Source organism: Rhamphochromis longiceps, linkage group LG1 (genome assembly GCF_057381845.1).
Source record: "Rhamphochromis longiceps isolate RC_006_pf linkage group LG1, R_longiceps_female_GT1.1, whole genome shotgun sequence".
Lineage (NCBI taxonomy): Eukaryota > Metazoa > Chordata > Actinopteri > Cichliformes > Cichlidae > Rhamphochromis > Rhamphochromis longiceps.
In genome coordinates this window covers 22,554,399-22,581,963 of record NC_140557.1, presented here as the reverse complement: position 1 = coordinate 22,581,963, position 27,565 = coordinate 22,554,399, and the positions used below count along the sequence as shown (strand labels likewise).

Sequence of the window (27,565 nt, the reverse complement as noted above, 5' to 3'; positions counted from 1 at the left end):
CAGTGAGACAGACTGTGGCAAGTTCCCCCAAGATACTTGATACAACCTGTCTGCTGTATAACAGTATAAAGACTAACTGTGCATAAGCGTGGTGCTGTCTGAAAGCTTTATTTAGTGTTGTGCTTTTTGTACAAAGGTAACTAATCAAAATACTCATGGCGTTTTCTTTCTTTTTTAATCACCCAAACCTTTAGTGTCTTTTCACTCCTCTGAGAAATTCACCCAGAAATAATACTAAGAAAGTGTCTTTGGTATTCTCAGTGGGCAGCCCTGCTTGGTACATTTATATTAGCTGGGTTTCTACCTTTAATTATTAGGTTTTTCCAGCTTCCAGCACTAAAGAGCTTTCATTTCTTTTGCCTTTATTTTTACCTTTATGTTTTCTCAAATTTCTGTTTTGCATACCCACATTTTGAGTTCCTTTATCCCATTTTTCATGGCCTGTGTTTTCTCCATCCAGACCTCTGATGGTTGGCTTGTCTGCATCTCTTCACTGGTGGTTTGATCTTTGAGTTGCAGGCATACGGGAAGGGCACCCTCATTATTTAGGAGTAAGATTCCTCACATGAAACACCCGTCTAAAAATATGCTAACCTCTCATCTACCAGTGATCTCAGAGCAGCCGTCAGAGACTAGCACAGTTTCTCAGCTAGTGAACAAAGGACTGAACAGGCTGCTCGCTTATCGCATCTGTGTTTGACGGATAAAGTGCTTATCCCACTGTTTTGACACTACTGGGCAGAGGATAAAGTAGAGGTGTAGTTCATCATAAAGGTGCAGTTTTTTTTTCGAGGGCTCTGTCTGTTTGTTATGTTTTGTTTACCTTTGCAGAAATTCTGCTTTTGAATTGCATTAAGTTTCTTAAATGCTCAGAGTTTTCCCAAAACCTCTCTGCAGTGCATATTAGTGTGCCGTTCTAACTAGGTCAGCTGTGAATTTGCGGTTGATGGAAAACCAGAAGTCTCTCTTGGAAGAAAAAATGTGATAAATGTTTCTTCTTCCTAATGTTATTGCTACAATTATCCTTTTATTTTTTTCTTTTAAAATTTAATATCAAATATCTAAGGACAAGTCAGGGAAGAGGACTAGCCTACCTCTTGTCCCTATGCTCTCTCCCTCTAGCTGTCTGGAGGTCTGTCAAGCACCCAACTCTAATCACAGCCAGCCTGCGAGCCTCTACCCAGAGGGCTTGCGTGGGCCAAGTTGTCTAGTGTCCTTCCACAGCTAATAACAGCTCTCCATCATCATCTCTGTCCATCTCCCTCATCTCTCTTGTCTCTCCTGCTACCTCTTAAGCTCCCTGTGCCCGTCTGTTCACTTGCTCCTGGCCGTTTTCACAGCGCCCAGCAGCCTGAGTACGACGCAAAGAGACGTTCCGGCCAAGAATATATCCATGACAAGACGAGAAGCCGTCAGACAGAAAGCGCAGGAAACCTTTGTTCTCCGCTTTGCAGAGAAATATTCAGCAAGATATAAATACACACCCATGGAGGTCTGAGGTTCTGTTTGTTTATTAATGAAATCAAGTACAGCTCAGAGCACAAATATCTACAGACGTCTAATCTGATAACAGAGAAATGACAGGATAGAGACAAACGCAGTGTGTGCTGTGTATTAGCACAGATCCATATTTGTTGAGACAAGGTTAGTAATTGCGAGCAAAAGGAACATACTGTAGCACTAATATTATAATGAGTATGTTAGCGCAAAGTGCATTCATTCAATATATATATATATATATATATATATATATATATATATATATATATATATATATATATAGATATAGATAGATAGATAGATCTATATATATCTATCTATATCTATCTATATATATATAAGCAGCGGGACTGAACCAAATCACTGAATGCGTGGGCTGCTAAACATCTCTGTAAGGGCAACTGCAGAGCCGATGATGACTCTTTGTCAGTTCAGTATTCTGGGCCATCTCTTTCACAGTAGGCAGAGTCATTCGAGCCATTAATATGAAAATATTAGTGCAGCTTTAATGTGTTTCTAGGATTCAGTCACTAGTTGCTAATCTACATCATCTCAGCTGCAAAGCAAATTATTGGCACGAATCATATCAGAGCCCCTCATCCAAAGAAAAATATGTCTACAATAATAAAAAGATCTATCTTTTGTCTGCTCCATAGCAGCAGACTGCAGCCGCCTTTAAAAAATGACTATGGAGTTAAAATAATAAAAATGTTAAATGACAGTAAGTGTGATGATCCAGACATCTGTGGTCACAGCACTGAACCAGCTACTGACAGTGACTAATACCAGCTGGACGCAATAAAAAATATCATATGATCAATTTGTCGCTTGGATCACTTTTACGTAACAAGGCAACATTTTGTTTTTGTCAAGTGAGAAAGCATTCGTTGCTTTCGCACTCAACAAAACCTGCAGCAAGCGTCTTATTGAAAATGGGATAAATGGCTCATGATAAATGGAAGAAAATCCCAATTTCAGAATAAGCAACGATAACCTAAAGGACGTATATTTGTTTAATTTTCATGTTGTTGCGATGGCAGCAAAACATGCTGAGTCGTACAGGGTGAATCAGTGCTGACAGAGATACACCGTAGTGCAATGCACTCAGACATTAGAGCTGCTTATCAAAGCTTTGGATATTTTGTTACTGTCTGTGACTCATCTAAAGCCTGAAATACTTGCACAGCATCCTGTTTTAATTGTTGAACCTCACATCACCTCTAAAAAAAAAGTGTGTCATGTTTTGTGAGAAGTTTAAATTTAGTGTTTGATTCAGGATACAAAGCCAGTGTCAATACAGTGCTGTGCAAAAGTCTTAAACCAACCTTCATTGCTTAATATTTTGTTGAAGCATCTGTAAAATATATATGTGAATACAGTATATAAGGCAAAAAAAAAAAAAAAAGATGTACAATTCCAACGAGCCTGAAAATCAATATTTGGTACGAGTACCTTTATTTTTCAGCACAGCCTGAACTCTCTTAGGCAAGCTTTCTTTTTATTTCTTTAAGTAGTGTTCAGAATAGTTCTCCAGGCTTCTTTAAGGACATTCAAAGCTCTTCTTTAGATGTTGGCTGCCTTTTCTTCCTGTTCTATTGAGGCCCGGGCTCTGGAGAGGCTAACCCATGACTGATAGTGTTTCAATGTGTGTTTTTCTATCCAGGTATACTTTTACTGCGTTGGCAGTGTGTTTAGGATTATTGTCATGAAAAATAAAACTGTTAACAGTCAGACAATATTGCATGGTGGTATTTTTCTGTTGCAGAAAAAATAGTTGCATCGATTTTGGGGGAGCAGGGGAGCAGAGTCCAAAACACAGTTCAGGTGGCCGGCCAGGGGCCCGATAACACAGGAGGCCGGGATGGGACAGTTCAGGAGGCCGGCCACGAAGAAGGCCGTGGAGGCGCACAAAAGGTTCAGGAGGCCGGCCGTGCGGAAGGCAACGGCGGCCGCTCAGGCGAAGAGGGTCCGGGGGCCGGCCGTGCGGAAGGCAACGGCAGCCGCTCAGGTGACGGCGCCCGGCCAGTAGCCTAGCCAGCGGTCCAGAAAACGGCCGTTTAGCTCCAGACCCAAATGAGGCTGGGCCAGGCGAGGCTGAGGGCACGGAAGCCGGGACCGCAGCAGGCGGAGATGATGATGCAGACACGGAGGCTGGACCAGACGATGATGCAGACACGGAGGCTGGACCAGACGAGGATGCAGACACGGAGGCTGGACCAGGCGAGGCTGATGAGGACGCTGAAGCTGAGGCTGGACCAGGCGCTGCGGGTGAAGATGAGGATGCTGTGGCAGAGGATGCGGGCACGAAGGCTGGACCAGACGAGGATGAAGCCGGACCAGGCAGGGACGAAGCCGGACCAGGACCGGGCGAGACTGAAGCTGGACCAGACGAGGATGCAGACACGAAGGCTGGACCAGACGAGGCTGAAGCCGGACCGGGCGAGGATGAAGCTGTAGCTGAAGCTGGGCCGGGCGAAGCTGTAGCTGAAGCTGGGCCAGGTGAGGATGAAGCTGGACCAGAATCAGGCGAGGATGAAGCCGGGCCAGGCGTGGATGGAGCCGGGCCAGGCGTGGATGGAGCCGGGCCAGGCGTGGATGGAGCCGGGCCAGGCGATGATGGAGCCGGGCCAGGCGATGATGGAGCCGGGCCAGGCGATGATGAAGCCGGGCCAGGCGATGATGAAGCTGTAGCTGAAGCCGGGCCAGGCAAAGCTGACGCTGTAGCTGAAGCTGGGCCAGGTGAGGATGAAGCTGGACCAGAACCAGGCGAGGCTGAAGCCGGGCCAGGCGAGGATGAAGCTGGACCAGAACCAGGCGAGGCTGAAGCCGGGCCGGGCGAGGACGAAGCTGTAGCTGAAGCCGGGCCGGGCGAGGACGAAGCTTCAGGCTGCGGCGTGGCAGTAGCAGGTGGTAGCGCTGCAGCCACAGGTGGAGAAGCAGCCACAGGTGGAGAAGCAGCCACAGGTGGAGAAGCAGCCACAGGTGGCCGGACGGGATCCTCGGGCCCCCCAGCTGATGTGGCAGCCGGTGTGGCATGAGGCCGGACGGGCTCCTCGGGCCCCCCAGCCGAAGAAGCAGGAGGCCGGACGGGCTCCTCGGGCCCCCCAGCAGGCGAAACAGGAGGCTGGACGGGCTCCTCGGGCCCCCCAGCGAAAACAGCCGCAGAACCAGTGGGCACCGGGGCCCCCGGCACACATGAAACAAAACCAGTAGGCACGTGGGCCTCAGGCACACATGAAACAAAACCAGTAGGCACGTGGGCCTCAGGCACATTTGAAACAAAACCAGTAGGCACGTGGGCCTCTGGCACATTTGAAACAAAACCAGTAGGCATGTGGGCCTCTGGCACACATACGGAGGGCTGCAGCTGCGCAGAGCACTGACCCTGCTCAGGCAGTGACAGCCCGGTGCAGGTCACAGCTGGCATCTTGGCCTCCAGGGGTCCAGAGTAAGCTGAGGGCAGTAACCCAGCCTCTGGGGAAGCCCCGGAGTGAGCAACAGTCTCTATTGTTGCCAGCTTTTGAGGAACAGGTCCGTTGTAAAACAGTTCATCTCCCTGCTTAGAAACAGCGGTGGAAAAATAGTGTGAATGTTGTGACTCAGCCATTAACTGAACTATGGGTTGTAGCGAGGCTAGCGGTGGTGGTGGCTGAGTGGCTAACTGGAGCGGCAGCAGAACCGGTAATTGTGTCCGTAGGGAGGCTAACGGTTGAGCTGCAGACTGGGAAGCTTGTGGCTGGACACAGAACTGAGCCGGAGAATGGCAATAAAGTCCTGGCTCAGAAGGAGCGGCAGAGAAACAGTCTCTCGGTTTTACAGAGGGTTTGTACACGCCCACTTGGGAAGGATCCGTTACCACGAAGGTAGGTAAGCGACCCGTACAGTCTCCCATCCCGCTCTGAATAGCCCCAGAAAATAAAGTCCCGGAAACTGGGGAAAGCAATGCATCCCGCTCACTCACCGCATCGGGCTGCTCGAAAGTGAATGCAGACGGGGGGTGTAGTCCAAGGTCCAAAAGGAGAAACTCCCGCTCCCACGAACAGAGCGAGCCCAGAAGCCATGGGAGACCGGTCACCAGACGCTGTAGCCGCCTCTCTATAGCGCGCTGGGACGTGCCACCCGGGCTTTCCAGCCACAGGTCGATCAGCTCCTGTGTGGCATCGATGAGTGTCTCCCGTAGCTCCCTGGACGGGTTAAGCGCTGCTGGGTCCATGTTGTGGTCGCGTCATACTGTCACGGTCCGGGGCAGCGGCCGTGTGGAGAGCGGAAGGAGGACTCAAAACGCAGCACTTATTCAGGTGTGAGGGTGATTTATTGATAATATCCAATATAAAGTGGGGATGGTAAAACAGAACTAAGGATGAACTAACTGGGAGAAACTACACAAAGAAATAGCAAACCTGAGCATGAAGGAAGAACAGCAGGGAGAGCACGCAGGGGATTACACCAGGTATGAACACAGACGACGCGACGAGGAGCAGAGGAAATCACACACTATAAGTACACAAAGAGACACTGGGAAATCACACACAGGTGGGGGAAACAGCTGGACCTGATTAACCTGACGAGACAGGGGAACACTAACACCAGGGACCAACAGAGGGAGCACAAACCCAGAACCCAGTGTCTAAAATCCCAAACACAAACCATCCCAAAACAGCCATGAATAATAATGAAAGTAATAACAATAAAGAACATAAACATAAAGTCACTGAGTCATGGTCGCAGGACCATGACACATACTTTGAAAGACCTTCAGAAAACCTGGAGAATATTGCTCAAAATCGCTTTAAAAATTAAAACTTGGCAGCAAAATGTAAAGAAATGAGGGGAGGCTCAAGGCCTTTGCACAGTGCAGAATTTGTAATATTTCAAGTCAAACCTAAATACACATTTAATTTCCTGTTGTTCTTTTATCTGTAGAATAAAGCATGCCTCTTTTTCTAGGTTAAACTACATGTCCTGTAATCGCTTATGCGTAGCTCCATGTTATGTAAGTCAGTTTGGGTCACCGTGGTAGACCAGCCAAAACCCTGCAGCGTACTGGACGTAATCACCCACCTGCAGATAACTATGATGGAAGCTCTGAAGCTGTTTGTGTTATTATCATCTCAGAAAACCATTGTTGCATGGCGGAGCTGCATCTTAATGAGTTCAGAGATCCACCACACACAGAGATGCAGCAGAGAAATAAATATGAATAAACCCTTACTGGCCCCAGACTCTGAAAGCTGAGTTTGTAAAAGCTGTCAATACTTACTGCGCACTGCTTCCACTCAGTGCAAGCCATGCGCATGTCAATGCCTGTTCATTCAAATCAAATCATTATGATTTATAAAACTGGAACTGAAAGCTACACAGCTTATCATAGCTCATCCAGCTTTCACCTTCACAGTGGAGAGTTATTACTTTGACTGGTTAGCAGTTAAAGACCACCAACTATTCTGACAACACACTTTCTGATTCTTCTATTTTATTGCAGTTTTTTAACTTCTGTTTCCCAACTCAATATTTTAGCTGCAAATGATACAATTAGGAGATAGTACAACATTCATACCTAAAATCAGCTTGAAAGTCAAGTTTGTGTGTGTGTGCATCAAATGACTGAGATTTTTAAATGACGACCATCTCATTCTCCATCAAGCCGACTCTAATATCTAAACAGCCAAACACACTGCAACAACTCACTGCATTGAGGCATGTAGACATGGCCAAGTTGACCTGCTGAAGTTCAAAGTGAGCATCAGAATATGGAGAAAGAAGAATTCATGGTAGGTGCAGGATGGGGATTTTGGGATCCCTTATCACGAATTAATTACCATTTTAAAAACGCCTACCTGAGTATTGTTGGTGATCATGTAAGTCCCTTTATCTTCTGATGACTGATGGCTGCTTCCAACAAGAAAATGTGATATGTCACAAAGTTCAAATAATCTCAAATTGGTTTCTTGAATGTGACAATGAGTTCACTGTACTCAAATGGCCTCTACAGTCATTAGATTTCAGTCCAATAGAGCACCTTCCTGTAGCAACTGTGTGATGCTATATAAATTATATATAAGCTGTGTCCACGTGCATGTTTATATAGTTCACCTGTGCTCTGATCTTTAACAATCAGTACCACACACGAGAAAGTTTGTAGCTAACTGGTGGAGCATATAGCAACCAGACACAAGACTATGGAGCATAAACAAAGAGAGGTATTTATAGAATCCCTAAATAAATGCTCTGTGTCTACTAAGAGTGTAAATATTTTGTTTGCTAACATAACCTTCATTACAAATTTATGTTGTAATAGCGGGTAAGTGTTGTGTCTGCAGCTTGTTCTGCTGCAAACAAGTAGCCAAAAATGAAAAATATCTCTATTTATAAGCTTTCCTAGTGTGTGAGCGCTTATTATTTTATGTTTTTTGCCCAAAGCCTGAATAGAAAAAAGGCTTAATTAGAAGACTCTTCAGAGATGAAGAAATTTAAGCCATTTTGTCCACCATTATGTGACATTTAATGGGTGTAATCACAGTCTTGAATGTCTAAATTGTTCAAATGGGTGGGAATCAACGTTGTAATCATGGCAGCGGTAATGTTGTACAGTATAAATCAAGCAGGAAGTTGCTGTCACCCTTTGTCAGATGGCATATCTGAATCTTTCAGTTGTGTGCCTGAGCCAGCAATCAGGCCGAGTCAAGCTTCTTAATGACTCCAGGCTGGCCAGTGGTCCCCATGGCGGCCTCTGAAGCTGCCAGTGGCCCTGGGAGGAAGGTTGATTGGAGGAAAAAAAGCAATGTAGGTCAGCACAAATGAAATATCTTTAAAAAAAAAAAAAAAAAGAAAAGAAATACTGTCAGAACAAAGTCTGGAGCTCATTCACCATTTCCCTTGTTGCTGCTTGTGGCTCTGAGCAGGGAGCTGATTTTAGAGAGGCCACGAAAGGAAAGTGAGGGGAGTGTCGCAGTAAAAGAGACAAAGATCAGCGAGGAGAAAATAAATAGTTTCCATGACAGTAAACTCACCTGATCTGAGTTTTCTTTATGTTTTTCCCCTCCCAGTTTTCAGATGCAGAAGATGTCACTGCAGCCCTCTTCATGCATGAATTTACAACAACAAAAGCTCCATCCAGTGGATAAATGTCAAGAGCAAGTCAGTGGAAGTCTATTCAAAGAGCATCAAAGCAGTCCAGCACTGTCCATGGCTCCATTTGTTGTATTAGCCTGTGTGTTGAGGGGGGTGGTGCCCGAGTGATTTGTCCCCGTTGGTGGGGAGCGCTGACATCGGCGCCTCAGCCTCATCCATCATGGGATGTGGGACCTATATTGTGTTTCATGGTCTCCTAGGGCTAGTGTATGATCAGCAAGACCCAGATACATGTTTATGGAGACACACTTCCTATTCAGGCCCAGAAAGTAACTCTCATCCCTCATGTTCTCACCCATCCATCCAATGTTGCTCCCTTGTCCTGTGCCGCCCATTTCTTTCCCGCCTCACTCATCAATTTCTACCTTACCCTCAACTGCTCTCACTGTGGTTTTTAACGTCACTGTCACCTGTCCTTCATCTTGTCTCCATCTCTCCTAGTTTCCTCCCTAAGTTAACTGCACAACCTTGTTTCCTACTTGCCTTTTGCCTAGCCCTTTCTCCTTTTCCATTTCTATCCCCTTATTCACCTTATCCTCCTTCTCCTGAGGGTGTTGACTGACATTGTGATGTGATGATGTCACATCAGCACTCCTCTGTCAGTGTAGATAACTGTCAGCTTGGGCAGACTCAGAGAAATCTGCTTCATTTCCAAGCACCAGAAAAAGCAATGGAGGTCCCCTGTGGACAGTTGCCCTGCATTGGTATACATTATTTTCTTTTTTTTTTTAAATACTAAATATAAATATAAGCACAATTACGCAAAGACTTAGCTCCAGTTCTTAAACATAGCTCTGTTTTGTTTTGTTTCTTTCTTTTGGGGGGGGGGGGGGGTTGAGGGCGAGGCTTTGGTTTTCTTTTTTTTTGCTGGTTTCATTTATCTAGTCAGGGACCACAGCTGAATGGACTCTAACGAGACACAGTGAAGCAAAACTAAGGGACAATCAAAATAAAATAGGAAGTAACAAACACTGAGACGTGTGAAGTTAGCAGACATGACTGGGTAGACAGAGAGGTAAATAAAGATGGAGACAAGACTGACTTCCACATGAGACGCTGAGCAGAAAACAGAGACAAAACCAGAACATGAAAGGGAACTAATATCACACAAGAAACCATGAAACATAAATGTAGGTTAAAAAAAACTCAGAGGTACCAGAGAAGAACTAATTCAAGAGTAAACAGTACACAGCTTGAACTTAAATCATCTCCTAAAGCAGAAGAAAGAATCAGGAGACTCAAAACGCTGGGTCAAAGACCCAGAACCATGACACAGACAAGTTGCACTCACTGCCATCTCATTTATAAATTAAATTGCAATTATTTGCCTTTGCTAGTTCGCCTGAGAGTGATTGTAGTCCGAGTTAAAGTGCAATTGTTTAGAGATAAGTTTCCTCCCACCAGGCAGCCTGTGCAATTATCTTATCTTGGTCACTGTAGCTACTTATGATCAGTCAATAAATGCCAAAAATTCAATACAACCACCCGGCAACCACCTATTTTTCCTTGTCACGAGGAGGTTGCCATGCTATATTTACTCTGGTGTAACTGAGCTGTTGAAGTTTACTGCACATTGTAAAAATGTATTAAGGTTAATTGTCAAATAAGTTATAAATACCAATTCGACCCTTTTAATATTTAAATAAAAAAAAAAACCTAAGTAGAATGTAAAAATAATAAAACCTAAGCTCATGTTGTCACTTTTAAATAGTCACCTTGAAGACAAAATATTTATGATTTAATCTGATGAATCTATTGCTAAACATTTAATAAAGGTTTTATTGCTGATTTCATATTGTGTATTCAGAAAACAGAAGCTCATCAGCTGCTTCATAAAGTCTGCATATAGACCCTTTGGTGGCACCTGTAAGCAAACAGAATCCATGTAATTGTGCAGCCATCACATTGTTTTCTTGTGTCTCAGCTATAAGGAGCTGTGTTGTGACAGAACAGTGGGATCAAAAAGATTTAATTATGGCCATAAAATGAAATAAATAAACACACTCACTGAAATTATCCTCATCCATTACGTTTGTAATGCACACATTGCTTTGCCTGCATTGAGTCTTCTGTGAAGATATACTCTCCAACTTGAGCTTCTTAATGAAAATTTCTTCCTTTTTTTTTAAAAATCCAGTCTCTTCCCCAATAATTACTTCTATGACACACCTTTGTCAAAGCCAGATGAATGAAGCATGTTCCTTTCATTTATTCACTCTTTCTTAATCAGTGCTCACCAGCCTGTCCAGCAGACAATACACATGTTACACAGAAGAAGATAAGATTTCACTGCATTGTCCCCGGGGATGTAATGACCTGCTTTGTCCAATTACTCAGAAGGTGGCTTTCAACTCAGATTGAGGCCATGAGGTCAAAAGTCGGGTTTCAAGTTTCACTCTGGCAGATCGAAGTGGTTCTCCAGGGGATGCTTGTGTGTGCTCGTGTGTGCGCGCACTCCTGTGTCTCGTTTTATAAACTTCTGATTGTTCGTTCGCATTTCCCTACCATCGAAACAGCAAAGTAACGAGAGCTTCTTCAGTTCGATAGTCTAGAAGGGAAAAGAAGGTAGAAGTCCATAGTTGCCCATTTCTGTTTTTGCCTGTTGTTTTGCTGGCTGGAGGTTATTCTGCACTTTCTTTTGACATTTATGAATCAGCCATTTTCAGCGTGAGCTCACACGTACATGGCGGTATGTGCTGAGGTGTTTTCGCATGTCACAGGGGGTTAGAAGAGTGTAGGTATGAGGAAGTCAAAGAGTGTCTTTCAAAGGCATTTCTAAATGTTTGGTCCCTTTGCCCTGCAGGCTTTTTTTTTTTTTTTTTTTTGGTGCTATTTTTAATATATGCCCCTCTCTGAGGAACTTCCTTGGATTTCATTGCCCTCTTTTGAAGGCTCCTGTTACCATGGTTACTTCACCCCTGTGTAAAATACATGATGGTAGTGAGTACAACCTTAAGTGGGAGCACACATTTCAGTAGTCATGGTTACAACAACCTCTAAAGGATGAATTATGTAACTGGTGTTGTGTTTCAGAAAAGATAGTCACTAGCTGGCAGAAAAAGGGGCAACTCGTGGCTAAAGATATTTTTACTCCTCTTTGGAGAAATTCTTAAGTTGATAACCACGGCATGATGCATGTGAACACCTTTTTTATTTTCTAATGATTGCCAAAGTAGTGTATGTATTTCTGCTGCTGAATACAGATAACTGCAGAGCAACATTTCAGCTGTTTAGTGAGAATTATCCTGGAAGATAATTACTCTTTCTCCTCGTTCTCTCAGAGTAACAAAGGCCTATTTTTGTCACGTCTCATCATTTTCTTTATATCACTGCACGTAAAGCTAATTTGGGGATGTTATCATGTCTGTCTGAAATATTATGCAGCTGCTTTGCTGCAACCTGTGTGTGTGTGTGTGTGTGTGTGTGTGTGTGTGTGTGTGTGTGTGTGTGTGTGTGTGTGTGTGTGTGCGCGTGCGTGCGTGCGTGCGTGTGTGTGTGTGCGTGCGTGCGTGCGTGCGTGTGTGTGTGTGTGTGTGTGTTTGGCAGTGAGTAAATATGTACATTGACACGCATGGATGAACTCACCTCCCTACCACACCCAGTAGCCTCAATGTCTCCCAGGACATTACCGTCAACAGGCGTGATTCGATGACACAGGAAGCAGCAGCAGGTTTTTATTTGCAGTTCAGGCAGGAAGGAAATGAAAAAATAAAAATTTTAAGGCAGATCACCCAATAAAAATTTTAAGAGACCTATTATGTTCATTTTCAGCTTCACGTTTTTATTACTGAAATCTTCTAGAGTATTTGTGCATGATCTACAGTCCACACAACATTTTAGCTCCTGCCTCTTTAATGCACTTATGTTTGCTTTTTTCTGATTGGAGGCTCCTCTCCTGTCTTCTGTTTTGTTTGGGCTTTTGAGCATTGTCACCTCCATTTGTCAGTATAGGTTCTGAAAACAAGCTGGAAACATACTGAATAATATAGCTGGTTCATAATTAGCAAAGTTAACTTTTGAAAGCCACCTTTAAAAATTAAGACTAAGCGCAAACATCCACACAAAGAAAGGACGCTTGGTAAAATGATGGGTGGTTGGGAGGTCTGTGTCTGAGGTGATGATATAGGGAAATCACATTCAAGAATATGGGGTTAAAAACCAAATTTTTAGAGGAGCCTGAAGCCTGCTTTTCAGAAGCGCTGGTCTTCTTATTTGTAAGAGTTTCCACTATTATAGCAGTATCTAAAAAAATATCTGATTGCAGCTGACTGCACTCTGCTGGACAGAGATTGCTGGTGTTGTACCTGGAATCGGTTGGTACTACTGGTCCAGTTTTAGACACCTTTGGTGGTGTCTCCCATCAGAACTTGGGGACGTCTAGTCCATATGTTGCACAGATGTTGCTGTACACTATCCCAGCCACTTGGTTGTGCCTCCTCGTGTATGCAGTCCCAGCTTGCATCTTATATCCTACTGCTCCCATGGTTCTGGGTCATTTGACCCAGCATTTCTTGTTTCTTATATTTTGGTATTCTTCTGTATTATGATTTATGTTCTTATTCTTTTGTCATCCCGTTTTGGTTATTATCATATTCTATGTTTCAGTTTATTCTGGTTTAGGGTTTAGTTCTTAGGTTTTGTTCTGGTGCCCTCGTATTTCCTGTAGGTTTAGTTCAGTGTCAAGTCTGCGTCTTTGTGTAGTTGTTTCTTGTTTCCTGTTTTATTGTGAAGCTCCATGTCTCATGTGAGTGTATTCAGTTTTGCTTCCCTTGTCTCGTCTCGTCAATTACTTCCAGTTGTGTTCCCCACCTGTGTGTAATCTCTCTGTGTTCTTCTGTGTGTATTTAAGTCGTGTCTACTCGTGTACTAGTCCCTGGTCTGTTTGTGTTTCATCCGTGTGTTCTCCCTGTTATCTACCGCCATGTGCCTCTGCTCACCCACCTTCGTGTTCGTGTTTTATTTTTACAATAAACACCCTTCGCACCTCCACGAGTGCCTGCGCTTGGATCCTCCTTTACTTTCTCCACACGGCTGATCCCATTCGCCGTGACAACTACTATGTGCTACCACAGCCTCTATGGATCTGTGGCGTGGGGCCTGTTCTTGTTCTGTCATGATCAAAGTCTCTGTGCTGTCCTTTTAGATGGCTTTTTCCAGCCACTGGTAGGATTTCTTGATATCAGCCACTTCTGCTATCTGTCAGTGGTCATCCTTGACAGTTCCTCTTCCTGTTTCTTAGGAATGACCAATCTTCAGCTGCCCAAGCACCTCATCTCCGGGTACCATGTTCCTGATATATTCATGAATGCTCTGTGTTTCATCATGGATTGTGGTTCTGACAATCACTAATCCTCGCCCTTCCTCATAGAGCCTTTGGGTGCTGGACCTCAGTTGGAGATCTCTGTCATTGTGAGTTTTGGTGTCCTATCAGTGGCATCTGTCTTCCTTTGTGGTCAATTTACCATTCTAGCTGGGTATCTGATGACCTGTAGGGCATGTGTATTGATGTCTTCCTCATTCCTACCATTTCGATGGCTTCTCAACACCTTTTTCTGGAGGTATTTGTTTGTGGCTAACCTTTGTGCATCTTTAACATGGTTTTCATCGGCCTTTGCGATACTCATGCATTTGTAGCTTATCCTGTATATCTCCTATTCTACCTTCTGGGAGCTCCAGTCCTTTAGTCTGGATCACCTTCCCTCACTTTGCAACCATTCGGCCACACTTATGAGTCTGAATGACATCCTGATGTCCTCACTGTAGATCCTGGTGAGGTGAATCAGTGAGTCGATGTCTCGTTCACTCCTGGCATATAGCTCTATGTCATCCATCTATATAGAGGTGGATGATGATCACTCCAGTCGTGAATCTTAGTGCGCTTAATGATGGGCTGGCTTAGGGGGACCAATCATGGGCAGGACAGCAGCAGGGACAATGTATCATCTTGGTATGTGCAGTTCCCTTCAAGTTGGCCTCCAGCGTTGTCTTCCACATTCCCATTGAGTTCCTGATGAATGTTATTAGTGCACTTTTAGCCTTGTACAGTGGCCAGCAGTTCAGTATCCATGAGTGGAGCATAGAGCCGCAGGCTTTCTTGTAGTCAATCCAGACCAGCAACACCCATGTCTGGAACACCACAAACACAACACTAGCGGACCTGAGTAGCCTGGGAGGATGTAAAGGAGTAAATGACTAACTGCACAAAGCAAGTGCTAATGGTAATTTGTTTAAGTATCATGTTTCTGAATGAAAAAACTGTTGTCCAATATACTGGCGTATCGCATCACCAAATATCAGTATTAGTCTTATAAATCCTATGTTGCTCAGGCTCTAATCACCTGAAATGCAAAAGAATCCGACCCTTTTGTTTTTATTAGATATGTTTAAAATTTATAACCAATTAATGGCATCTCTCTTATGATAAACGAGTAGAACAAATTTTTACATTACTAAAAATGGTATCTTATTTTCTATAAATGTTTTGTCTGGTATATGTTTTATGCAAACTTTGTGTTTTCACTGAGTATTCAATGATAAATGCACACGTTAGAGCAATGTAGTGAATTATGCTTTGTTTTCTTGTTGATAAATTAGGCTATCAAGCTGAAGAGAGGGAAGGGCTTGACAGATGTTTTCTGCATGTCGAGCTGGATAACTCCCAGTTTGGATCCATACATTATAATGGCATTTTTTGGGAAGGGGGGCTGTCTGTTTTTTGTTAATCGTTTATTGCTTTTCTTGTGTCTGCTCGAGCACCGAACAACTAATTGTGTGTCTCATGTTTGAAAGACGGGAACATTTTTACAGTACCTGTTAATTTATTATCCAGCACACTTTCCACTGGTTGCTTTTAGAGGTTTGTTTGACTCTACCTGAATCTCTCTACTTGAGCTTTATTCATCAAGTAAAAAAAAACTTTCAGTACCTCAATATACTAGAGTAGACAGAGGAGTGAATATGTTCTCATGCATAATCTATGCAAGTGTGCATTGATTAAAACTTTTTTTAATCAATGCACACAACGATCAGGCATAACATTATGACTGCTGACAGGTAAAGTAAATAACACTGATTATCTCTTCATCATAGAACTTGTTAGCGGCTGCGATATATAAAGGAGCAAATAAACAAACTTTGTATCCTTAAAGTTTAAAAGCAGTATAAAGTATAAAAGCATAAGGAGCAAGTCTGACAAACTGTGATGGCTAGACTGCTGGGTCAGAGCATCTCCAAAGCTGCAGCTCTTGTAGAGTGTTGCCAGTCTGCTGTGGTCAGTATCTATCAAACGTGGTCCAAGAAGGAACAGTGGTGAACTAGCAACAGGGTCATGGGCAGCCAAGGCTCACTGATGCACATGGGGAGGGAAGGCTGACCCGTGTGGTCTGATCCAACAGATGAGCTATTGTAGCTCAAATTGCTAAAAAAGTTCATGTTAGTTCTGATAGAAAGGCACCAGAATACTGAGTGCATTACAGTTTTTTGTGTATGGTATGGGCTGCATAGCCGCAGGACAGTCAGAGTGCCCATGCTGACTCCTGTCTACCACCGAAAGCACCAACAATGGCCATGTGAACATCAGATCTCGACCACAGTACAGTGGAAAAAGGTGGCCTGGTCTAATGAATCACGTTTTCTTTTACATCATGTGCATGTGCATCACTTACCTGGTGAACACCTAGCACCAGAATGCACTATGGGAAGAAAGCAAGCTGGTAGAGGCAGTGTGATGGACAAGATAGTGTGGGAATCGCATATCATCATAATATTATTTCAAAATAATACTATAACATGGTGGTTGTTGGGTTTTTTCATGTCTTAAATAAAACATGACATGAAAAATACATGCAAGAAATACATTTTCCCTTCTCACTGAAACATTTATTAAGGACTGATTATCCATTTATTAATGCCAAATAGGCTATTTACACATACTTAATAGATATATTGTTCAAAGTTTGTTATAGACACATATTATGTGAAAGCTGAAGCAAGCTAAAATATAAAAGTATGGAATATGAATAGCATGTAAGGGTTGAGAAACATGGAAGATTAATTAAGTTATACATTTGTGAATTGATTACATAGAATGAAAATGTCTTTTCAACAAAACTTTTATTAGTTAGTTAACATTAATGTTATAAGCCCTCAGACATATGAAGGGACTAATATAAAATCAGTGCTTTTGGGAAATGGTGATATTGTTTAAAAAGTGTCCCACAAAGTTAAGAGTGGAACAAACACTGTTTTTGATCACAACAATAAAGGGATAGCCAGCATTCAAAGATTCAAAGGATAGGAATTTAAAGATGTGGACCAAGACCAGGAAAGACAAAAGAGAATTACTGAATCATGGTCAAAACATTTTGTGATTTTATTTACTTTTGATTTTTGTCTAAACCCAGATTGTATTTCGTGTCTTTACTATAATCAAGAGCAGAGAACTTGCTTTAATCCACCTTTGTGCTTTCAAGCATATGTTTTCAGTGGGGACCGGTTTGAAAACTGTGGTTATTGGCACAGTCAAAGTAATTCTAAATGTCTGCTGCCAACACTAAAATCTCAGCATCCCACTTAGTACCTAAAAATGTTAAAATGTTTGTTTCTATATTCCAGGTAGGTTGTACTGTTGAGTTATTTTCCTCTTTTTTTTTTTTAAATGAAACTCTTAAGAAGGATTTATTTTAAATGTGTTTTCAGTGGTAGCTCAGTTTCATGGATAAGACATTCCTCACTTTAAACTATAGGGCACATAATATATGCTTGTCAGCTGGTCTCTACCCAAAGAGTCTATAAATGCTTATTTGTAGGAAGGGTTGGCAAAGTGACAGCCCAATGAGCCCTACTAAATCACTATCAAACACACAAGACAGAGGCCACATGAACCTTAAACAATGAACCTTACATAAACACAGCTGGGCATTTTCTCCATTATTTCCCTACAAGATCTCCTTTTTATTTTGCTGTGAATATTTGTCGAGAAATGACCAAAGCCATGTAATGTGCATTCAGTCCTTTAACACAATGTATATACTAGAGATGGACCGATCCGATATTACGTATCGGTATCGGTCCGATACTGACCTAAATTACTGGATTGGATATCGGAGAAAAATAAAAAATGTAATCCGATCCATTAAATATCACGAAAGCACCTCACAAAACTTGCAACGCGCCTTAACTCGCCTCAGAACGTTAGCACGTCGGAGCAGTATGCATCACGTGATAGAGCGGCTGTGGCATGCGGGACCTGTCGGTGGTCTGGATAGCATGTGGAGCTTCGCTAGCAACCCGGCATTTCATCTCCGACAAAGTTATCCCCGAGAGAAGTAAAGCAAGTGTGTAAGTCCATCTCTGAATGTTTGTAAAGCATTCCTGCGTTAAGCTTAACAAGCGATATATGGAGCGACTGCCTCCTCTTGCTGCTACTTCAATCATGAAACTGCTTAACGATCAGCTGATCGGCTTTTCTGTGGCGAGTCCATCTCTCTAGTTTGCTTTTGGCCCACTTTGCACCAGAAAGAGGAAACCAGTGGATAAACAACAGCAGCACGTTTAAGCTTGATAAGCTGTTGTTAGAATTTATTTAATATTACTTTCTACACCAGGATCTTTTTCTACGCAGCTGACGGCTGTAACTGTGCAGGGGCGGATCTAGCAAAGTTTAGCCAGGGGGCCCGATAGGGCATTAACAGGGAAAAGGGGCACAAAGACACACTTTTCTTTATTCTCATTTAAAATGTCTAGCTTTTAATAAATAATTATCCGAATCTTACACCCAAAGTTTTAATTTGATGTAAAATGAATAGAAGTCCATTACTGTATATAGTAACTGTTGAGTCTACGGTAATAAATATACCCTAGTAAGCTATAGTACTTTTTCCTTTGGGAAGGTACCATCTGTGCAGTCTGCAATTTTGTTGAAGAAAGATGTTGAATCTATTTAATATTTCTTGAAAAATAATTGATTTCTGTGCATTTTTTTTCACACTGCATCAAATTAAGGTTGATTACTTCGATTAAGCATCATGAGGTGGAGCGTGAGGGGTGGTTCCCTATTTTTTATTTATTTATTTTTGTTGTTGCTGGGAGTTGGAACCCTATTAGTTAGGTTGCTTAATATTTACGCTAAGTACTCTTTAAAATACCAGAATAGGGAGGATGGTGTAGGTTTAAGTTTATTAGATTGATCAGTATTGCTGAACTATGAAACATTTTTTTTTGCATACAGGTATAACAGAATAGCTTTAGTGTAGTTGTTGTTTTAAACTTGAGTATGAACTTATACAAAATTCAGCAAGATATTTAAAAAACAGTTTTGTTGATTAAAAAACACTATATCGGATTCATATCGGTATCGGCAGATATCCAAATTTATGATATCGGTATCGGTATCGGACATAAAAAAGTGGTATCGTGCCATCTCTAGTATATACAGAGATCAGGCATCACGTTATAACCCCCTTTCTAATATTATATTGTCCACCTTTCTGCTGATAAAACAGCCCTGACCTCTTGAGGCATGGACTCCACCAAACCCCTCAAACTGTGCTGTGGTATCTCACACCAAGATTTTAACAACAGTTAAACTTTAAGTCCTGTAAGTTGCGAGGTGGGGCCCCTTGTTTGCCCACATCATCCCACAGATGCTAGATTGGAGTGAATTCATGTCAACATTTAAAACTCGTTGTGCTCCACAAACCATTCATGAATCATTTTTGCTATGTTTGCCTGTTTGCACTGCGGGAGGAGGCCATAATACCTGCAGGAAACCCGTGCCGGCACATGGAAAACATACAAAGTATAAGTATCAGTGTTGGGTTACTTTGAAAAAGTAATTAATTATAGTTAGTAGTTACTTCTTCAAAAAAGTAACTGAGTTAGTAACTGAGTTACAAGATTCTAAAAGTAATTAATTACTTGAAAAGTAACTATTGCGTTACTTTAAAAAAAACATTTAACCCTCTGGGGTCCAGGGTATAATTGGCCATTTTTCACTACTTTTGATTTTCCCTCCACATTACATCTTTAAAAAGTATTTACTTTGCCTTGTTTGGTATCATCCTTTTGGCCGTCATGGTGCATTTTTCCACCAAAACGAACGGGCTGTTTTTTGTTTTGTTTTTTAAATTTTTGTTCATAAGCAGAGAGTGCTTGCTAGCGCTGTCCTTAGACAGTAAACATGAAACTATTCAGGAAGAAACACGCGTATATATATTGTTTATCATGACTATGACATGGCCTATCAGCACAGTTTAAAAACTGGTATATATCACCTTGTTGCTTTGTCATCTTAAAGTCATGTGATTGGCTTACCACGACTACTTTATTTCTCTGAATACGGGACAATTCCGTTTTTTACGGGACAGTTGGCAACTATACTAACTCACCTTATGAATAAGTTCACTATCAGTAACATCATAGCACCCACCCAGCTGTATAGAAACTCCGTCATGCTAGCTAGTACACAGTACGAGTTATTGTAACTGACTGTAAAAAGTTAGCACAAATAATAAACCACACCTAACCTTGGTTTATATCTGACCCATATAGACTGTAGGTCATAACTTCCTACCTGAAGTTCAGTTCACCTGACACTCGGACCGGAGGCCGCCTCGGGTCTCTCCTCCTCCTGCCTCCCCTTTCTCTCATCCACCTGCTGGCCTCTGTGGAAGCTCCACCATAGCCACCACCAAACAACTGAGTTATTTTTACACATCGGCCAGCATCTGGCCAATCCACCATCTTTCATTGTTTATACCGTTACAAAAAACAAAACAAAAAAAAAAAAACACCCATCGGCCCATAAAAACAAAAAATCACCATCAGCCCACCGGGCAAATGCCCGGTATGCCCGATGGCCGGTCCAGCTCTGCTTGTTAGTAACGGTAACAGCGTTGTAACGATAGAAATAGTAATTAGTTAGATTACTCGTTACTGAAAAAAAGTAACGCCATTACTTGTAACGCTGTTATTCCCATCACTGATAAGTATGATCAGTCGGGCCCCTTAGGCCCACCCACAATTCCATGTTAGGCTCCTAGGCAATGGCACTAACTACTCCACCACCACAGCACAATTACAAGTCTTGTGTCTGTGTCAAGGTACCCTCTGTCCTCTCTATGAACTCTGTTAACGATGTGACCCATTTATTCTCACTGTTTGGTCCTTCAAAGCTCAGCAGGTACCTGGCTCTGCGGGAACTTGTTCAAATATGGTAGGTCTCGTGAGAATGTCAGGTTTTCCATTTAACTCATCTCTTTGCTTTGTAAAAAAAATTGTGTGTTAAGTTGTGCTTTGTGAGCTGATCAGCTGCTGTACAAACTTTAGATGTATTAGTGGTGAAATATTAACAATGTGTAAAACACAGACCACACACTGTGCCGGTGAGAGTCACATCAGTGGCAGAGCGAGACATCCAGGTGTTATGTAATTATTTAAGGTGGGACATGGTTCCCTAACGTATTAAGGGTCGATATTAAAAGGTTCAATTGAGTATTTTTAGCTTAACCTGCAGGGATCACATGCATGTGAGACTAATCTGCATTTGACAGACCTGTGGAACATAAACCATTACAGTTTGAATTGAGGCTGTGGTGCATCGTTGGCTCTATGACCTGCAAATCACAGGAAATAAACGCGGAGTGACGAATCCATTCTTTTCTCTTCCACACCATATCCTTTTCTTTTTTTACCTCTTCTTGTTCAGCATCGTTCTACTTCTGCTTGTCTCTTTGCTGTGTAACCCCTGTCTATCTCTCACCCCTCTTTCTCCAGCCTCCTTCTATTTTGCTTTCCTGTGTTACACGTCAGTTTGCTTCCTCTGTCTGCTTTTTAGCGTGTCTGACTCTCCTCGCCAATTCTGTTCTGCTTTGTTTCAGAGCTTTTATCCCATCTCCCCTTCTCTGAGCTAAAGCTTAATGTGTGTCTAACTGTGTCTCACATTCATTCGTTCATTGTCTCAATAAAAATAAATCATCTCCTTTGCTTTTACTCTAATTTATCTCATCTCGTGGATCATCTTTCCCTTCTTTTAATCTAACTTGCGCTGTTACCTTTGTATTTAGTATCTCACCTGCTCACTCGCTCGCTATTTCTGTCTGTCTGACTGTCACTCTCGCTATTTTTTGTTTTTCTCGCTGCATCATCTTATTAGTGTTATTTGTCACTATGCCTAGACTGGTATCACATGTTTGTATTTTTCTGTATCCCAAATAGTTACATAATGAAAAAGCTGGGAAGAATTTTTTAGCAGCATCGTTAAAAGCAGCATTTGTTTCTAAAAATAGTTTTCTGTACAGATCGTCTTCAAAGTGTCTAAAGTGACAGGTGGTGTCTGACAAAGTTTTGCACTGGTGTATGTTTATCTTGGAGCGTTTTTAATTTATATATATATATTAATAGTCAACCACTGCAAGAAATTGGCCATGACTGCTTTAATGTCTTTTTGATGCAATTTTATTACAACCTATGCTACCTGAGCAACTTAAATACAAAAAAGTATCTGGATCACTGTAATATGTTCAGTTCAGTTCAATTCAGAGGTATTTATGTGGCGCAACATCACAACAACAGCTGCCTCGAGGTTCTTTATACTGCAAGGTAAAAACCCTACGGTATTCAGGAGGAAACCACAACAATAAAACGATTCCCTGTGAGCAAGCACTGTGCTGTGGTGAGAAGAAAAAATTCTTACTTTCACCAGGAGGAAACCTCCGGCAGAACCAGTCTCAGGGAGGAGCAGCCATCTGCTGCAATCAGTTGGGGGTTAGGGGAAAGAGAAAAGGGAAAAAAGAGAGCACAGGGAGACATGACCAATCCCAAAATAGGGGAGAGAGGAGAAACAATTGAATTGATTTTTTTTTTAAAAAAGGAAACAGTTATTAATATACCAGTGTGAGAGTCTGTTGCTGCACGTGGTTGACTGTTTTCACTTGTCAGTTATCAGACATTGTGTTAGGTACACCTGTTTCACTGCAGATTGATGCAAACATTTTCTCAGCCAATCACAACTCAGTGCATTTAGGACTTTGACTTTGAGTGTTGCATGGCTGTTGGTGCCAGATTGGGGTTTGCCCACACAACCATCTCAGAAAAACACAAAATAAAAAAAAATGGTAAATGGCCTGCATTTGTATAGCGCTTTTCTAGTCCCTAAGGACCCCAAAGCGCTTTACACTACATTCAGTCATTCACCCATTCACACACACATTCACACACTGGCGATGGCAAGCTACATTGTAGCCACAGCTGCCCTGGGGCGCACTGACAGAGTGAGCAGCTGTTCTCTGGGTGATGACAGCGCTCTGCTGCAACATTCAGATGGCAGTGACAGAATTTGGAATAAATAACATGAAAGCATGGATCCTGGTTTGTATCAAAGGTTAGGGCTGATGGTGGTGATGTAATGGTGTGGGAGATATTTTCTTGGCACACTTTGGACCCCTTAGTACAAACTGAGCACAGATCGAATGGCGGTCCAGCTGACTATTGCTGCTGACTGTGTCCATCCCCTTATGACCACAGTGTATCCATCTTCTAAAGGCTGCTTCCATCAAGAAAACATACCATTCAAAAAGCTCAAAGCTGAGGTCTCCTCCATAGTCACTGGATCACAGCGCAATTATTCACATTATTGATCTGCAGCCATCAAATCTGCAACATCTGTGTGATGCTATCATGTCAACATGGACCAAAATCTCTGAGGGCTGTTTGCAGCACCTTGTTGAATCTGTGCAATGAAGAATTCATGCAGCTGTGAATGTAAAAAGGAGTCCAAAACAGTAGCAGCCAGGTGTTACTAAAGTGTCCACTGATATTTGTCGTTATTTACAGGGGCAGTGTAATTTTCCATCCAGTAGTTGCTGCAAACATATTATTGCCTAATGTCACTGTATGCTGGCAGGAAGATTGACGTTATTTGAAACGAATGTAATGGGAAAAGGACCCACGAGACAGAATTACAATTCAAAGATCCAAATCTTTAATCTATGCAAGCAGACTGCCACATGAGGTGGGCAAAAAAAAACCAAAAACTAGTTCAAAAGGTCACTTAAAGGGAAAGATTAGGAAAAACGCACAAGGAAATACCTGGAAAATCTGAAGTGGAACAGCAAGGAAACAAGAGTAATTGGGTAATGTAAGCCAGGAAATTTACCTTACCTTACTTTGGTTTATTAGGATCTTGAGGCCACAAATCTTTACATTTTCATGGTGTAATAATGAAACACACACATGCAAACCAACTTATAACACAAACCGTGACTCAAATCAGGGTAAGCCCTTTAAATTAGACAGTTTTTTCAATCCAGTTTTATTGGTTTCTTGTGTTATCTGTATTGACAGTGAATTCTCTCCCTTTATAGGCCATTATAAAACTGTTCTTTTCATTGCATTGGTTCTTGCTGTAGGTAATGATAATTGACTTCCTGTGGCCTGTCTGGTAGGATATTGGTTCTTAGCTACACTTAAATACAAATTTTCAAAACAAATAATTAATATTTGGCCCGAGGATGTAAACTACATGTATTGAGGATAAACTTAGGAACACTGGAAACAAGCTATATGTGTAAAAATCACTGTGCTTGTTTCTGTTTTAACAGAACTCCAGGTAACAAACCAGGCAGCAGCCCCAGAGGTCAGACTCCAGACGAGACCGGACGCCGCCACGGGCAGGGCCACGAAGCCAACTCTTCTGTTTCTGACTTGGCCAACTCGGTCACCAGTGACATGCTCATGGTAACATACACGAGTACTAATAGCTCAGATCTGTAGTCTGCTTTCTGCATTGATGATTTCAACTATATTTAGAGAGGAAGAACTGCTTTTGGCAAAGCCTCTGAATCAGAATAAATGAGATGGCAGAGAGACTTCACTGGTACTTTCAGATCATCTTTCATAATCTAAGATGAAAGGTGCATGCAAATCTGGAGATAAGAAAGTGGAAGACGAGCCAAAGGAGTAGATGAAAATAGTGTAAAATGTTCAAAACTTTCACCCGTTTGTGATTAATCACCATTACAAAGAACACTGTTTTAAAAGCTCAAATTAATACATTTAGCAGTACTGTTTATGTTTATCGCCTGTGCTGCCCAGTTTTCTAACTTATAGCAGCTAATCGTCTTCTTTGAGGCGGTTTGCAGCTTGACAGTTTATCTTACCTTTGAAAACAGCAGTTGACAGTTGAGTTAAAATGATCCACTTTCACTGACTGTGCTGAATTAAATGTCAGCGATAAAGTACAATCCCAGCTTCTTTTCTTTCTTTCTTTTTAAGCATCGTGGCCCTATTTTTGTATTTTGACAATCATTGCTATCAGTAATAATAACACCTAACCTGTCAAAGTCATTTCTGAAAAAACACAAAAATGTATCGTGCCAGTGGGGTGTCTGTTTGCAGCCAATCTAAAATGAAAATATATTTTAGAGGTAGTAGATTTTCTCAGAAACCTTCAATTTTCCCCACCAGATAACCTTTTTGCTTGCTTACCTGCTTTCTAGATCACAGTGGTTTATTTGATAAGTGCAATGATTTTCTTTGATATTTCACTATATGAGAAATAATTGGCAAGGCTTCAAAGATAAGATCAAAGTTGCAATGCAGATTTATTTATCATGAGCTACGTGTCACTTACTGTATATAATGCAGTCTTTTGGTTCAAAGACGGAGAAAGCCTACGCGCTTCAGTTCAATTGAGGAGGAAAGCTGTTTGAGAAGTCTTTCATCACTCAGGAAAGTGCTTTCTCCTTCACCCTCAGCGCACCTACCTGTAGAGCGTTACAGTTAGCTGCGGCTATACAGTAAGTCAGCTAACTGAAACATAAAGCAATCATTACCCTGAAGTGAGACGCCGGGAGGGGCGGCAACGTGCACCTGATTCAGAGAGGTTCGGTAATTAGCTGTGAGAGAACATGCAGTGCTGCTGTGGGTGCTGTGAGAATATGGCAGATCGGTATGAGCACTGTGTAATTATGTGGGTTTCATGGGGTGTCTGAGGAATTCACAGTGGCAGTGCCTAATGATAATACTCATTCTGGGCACTTTTGCCAAAGCCATCTATATATTACACAACCCTCCTTTCATGCTGAAAATACCAATCCTGCACTTTTGAGCCACTTGTGGTGCTATATGAAAAGACATAGTCATATATACAGACAGTACTGAGAGGAGGGACCGAGTGAAATGTTATTGGACGTCACAGTATATATGCATCCAACCCACTCAAGCATCTCAGGTGATAGGGGTTTGGGGGAGATTGCATGGGGGTCCTGTCAGCATCAGGTTCTTATCAGTACGTACTCTGACACGGCTTTCATTTTGTGTGGTGCTCACAGAGTGGTGGAAAGTGTGGTGTGAAAAGTGTCTTTGCCTATTATCACACATCCACACATTATAGGGAGGCTTATATGTGCTTTATTTGTTTAAAGGATAAGGCTAGTGATATTCTACCGTTTGTTGCCACTGTCAAGGAATCTAATGGAAGGATCCCGAGCACCCGAGGGTTAGTCCATTCATTTTTGAATCGCAGTTACAAAGGAAAGGAAAGGGTTGTAACATTTTGACAATAATAGCTCAGAATTATAGACAAATAATATCTGATGAAACAACATAAAAGTGTTCTTTATGTTGTTCTTGAACACTTGCAGTCAAGAATTGCTAAAAGTGCTCATGAGCTCTCCAAAAACTACTTGGAATCAGCCATTCTAAGAGATCGGGAGATCCGACTGGAAGTGTCGCTTGTAGAGGTGAAGTCTGGTTGCTTTTTTTCAAGACTGACATGTGTGACCCTTTCCTAGATCACAACAACTTTGACTCACAGGACAGAAGAAGCATTGTGCATTGTAGAGATGCACAAAGGTGGCTAGAAAAAAAAAAGTTAAATGCTTTTTTATGAGTGTTCATCGAGGTGCAAAAGGACAATTTGATTCAAAGTGGAGGTATGTAGGGCTGCTGTGCTCCCAAGAGTGGCTGGCCTGCAAAGATCACACAACGAACTCAACACGAAGCCCTGAAAGAAGTGAAAAAGAACAGAAGTCAGACAGCAAAAGTGGGACATCTGCACAGATCTCTGCAGCTCCCTCAAATCTGACTTTTTTTTATCCACTGTGAGAAAAATGCTGCATAACAATGAGGAAAGGACAAGAAGAAGAAAAGAGCATGTTGTAAGTTTGGAATTAGGCCTGGCCTCTTGGCAATCCATGGGGAAACAATGAATTTAAAGTTGTGTGAAGAAGTTTTGAACTGTAGTATCAGGGCAAAAGTCAATTACTTTAAGCTTTGGAGAGATTTACTGATGGAATAAGACACTGACGAAGAGCACACAAGTAAATTAAGAATCAGAATCGCTGAAAAAGAACAAAATTCATGCTTTGAGATAGCCGAGTCAGAGTCCTGACCTTAACCCAACTGAGATGCTGTGGCATGACCTAAAGAGTCCACTCAAGTCATCTCAGAATTACTGATGAACTCAAACCAGTTATGTAGTGAGGAGCAGTCCTGAATTCCTCCTTAATACTGTGCTGGTCTCATAAGCAGTTCGAGGAAACATCTGACAGGAGTCACTGCTGATAAAGGAATGCAGTCAGAGGGATTATTACCTATGCATAATTAGAACATAAAATGTAAAACTGTTTATTTTTTTTCTTTTATATATTGGGGTTTAGATGAAGATCTGTCCTTGTTTTTGTAGAAGTGCTGAAAGCCTAAGTTACTTTTTTCCCCAAAGGGTTAGCACGCTTTTTCTTCCAACTGTGCATTTAACGACATGACTTCCAAAAAACAGATGTGCTCTGCGGTTTTTAGCAAATGTTACTCAAGCAAGAGTAAATGATACATTTATGTGTGGTGTGTGTGAGTGTGTCTATATAATATGATATAATCTATATATAGGCAGCACGGTGGCACGGTGGTTAGCACTGTTGCCGCACAGCAAGAAGGT

The 27,565-nt window shown here is 42.1% G+C and overlaps 1 protein-coding gene across 4 annotated transcripts in view; it reads left to right on the top strand.

Moving 5' to 3' along the window:
- syt7b (synaptotagmin VIIb) overlaps window positions 1-27,565 on the top strand; it is a 135,655-nt gene that overhangs the window by 96,854 nt on the left and 11,236 nt on the right. For all 4 annotated transcript variants that reach the window (XM_085402667.1, XM_085402666.1, XM_085402669.1 and 1 more), the window contains one exon: window positions 24,231-24,366. In XM_085402667.1, the coding sequence (XP_085258793.1) occupies window positions 24,231-24,366 (136 nt within the window). The remainder of the gene's footprint in view (window positions 1-24,230; window positions 24,367-27,565) is intronic.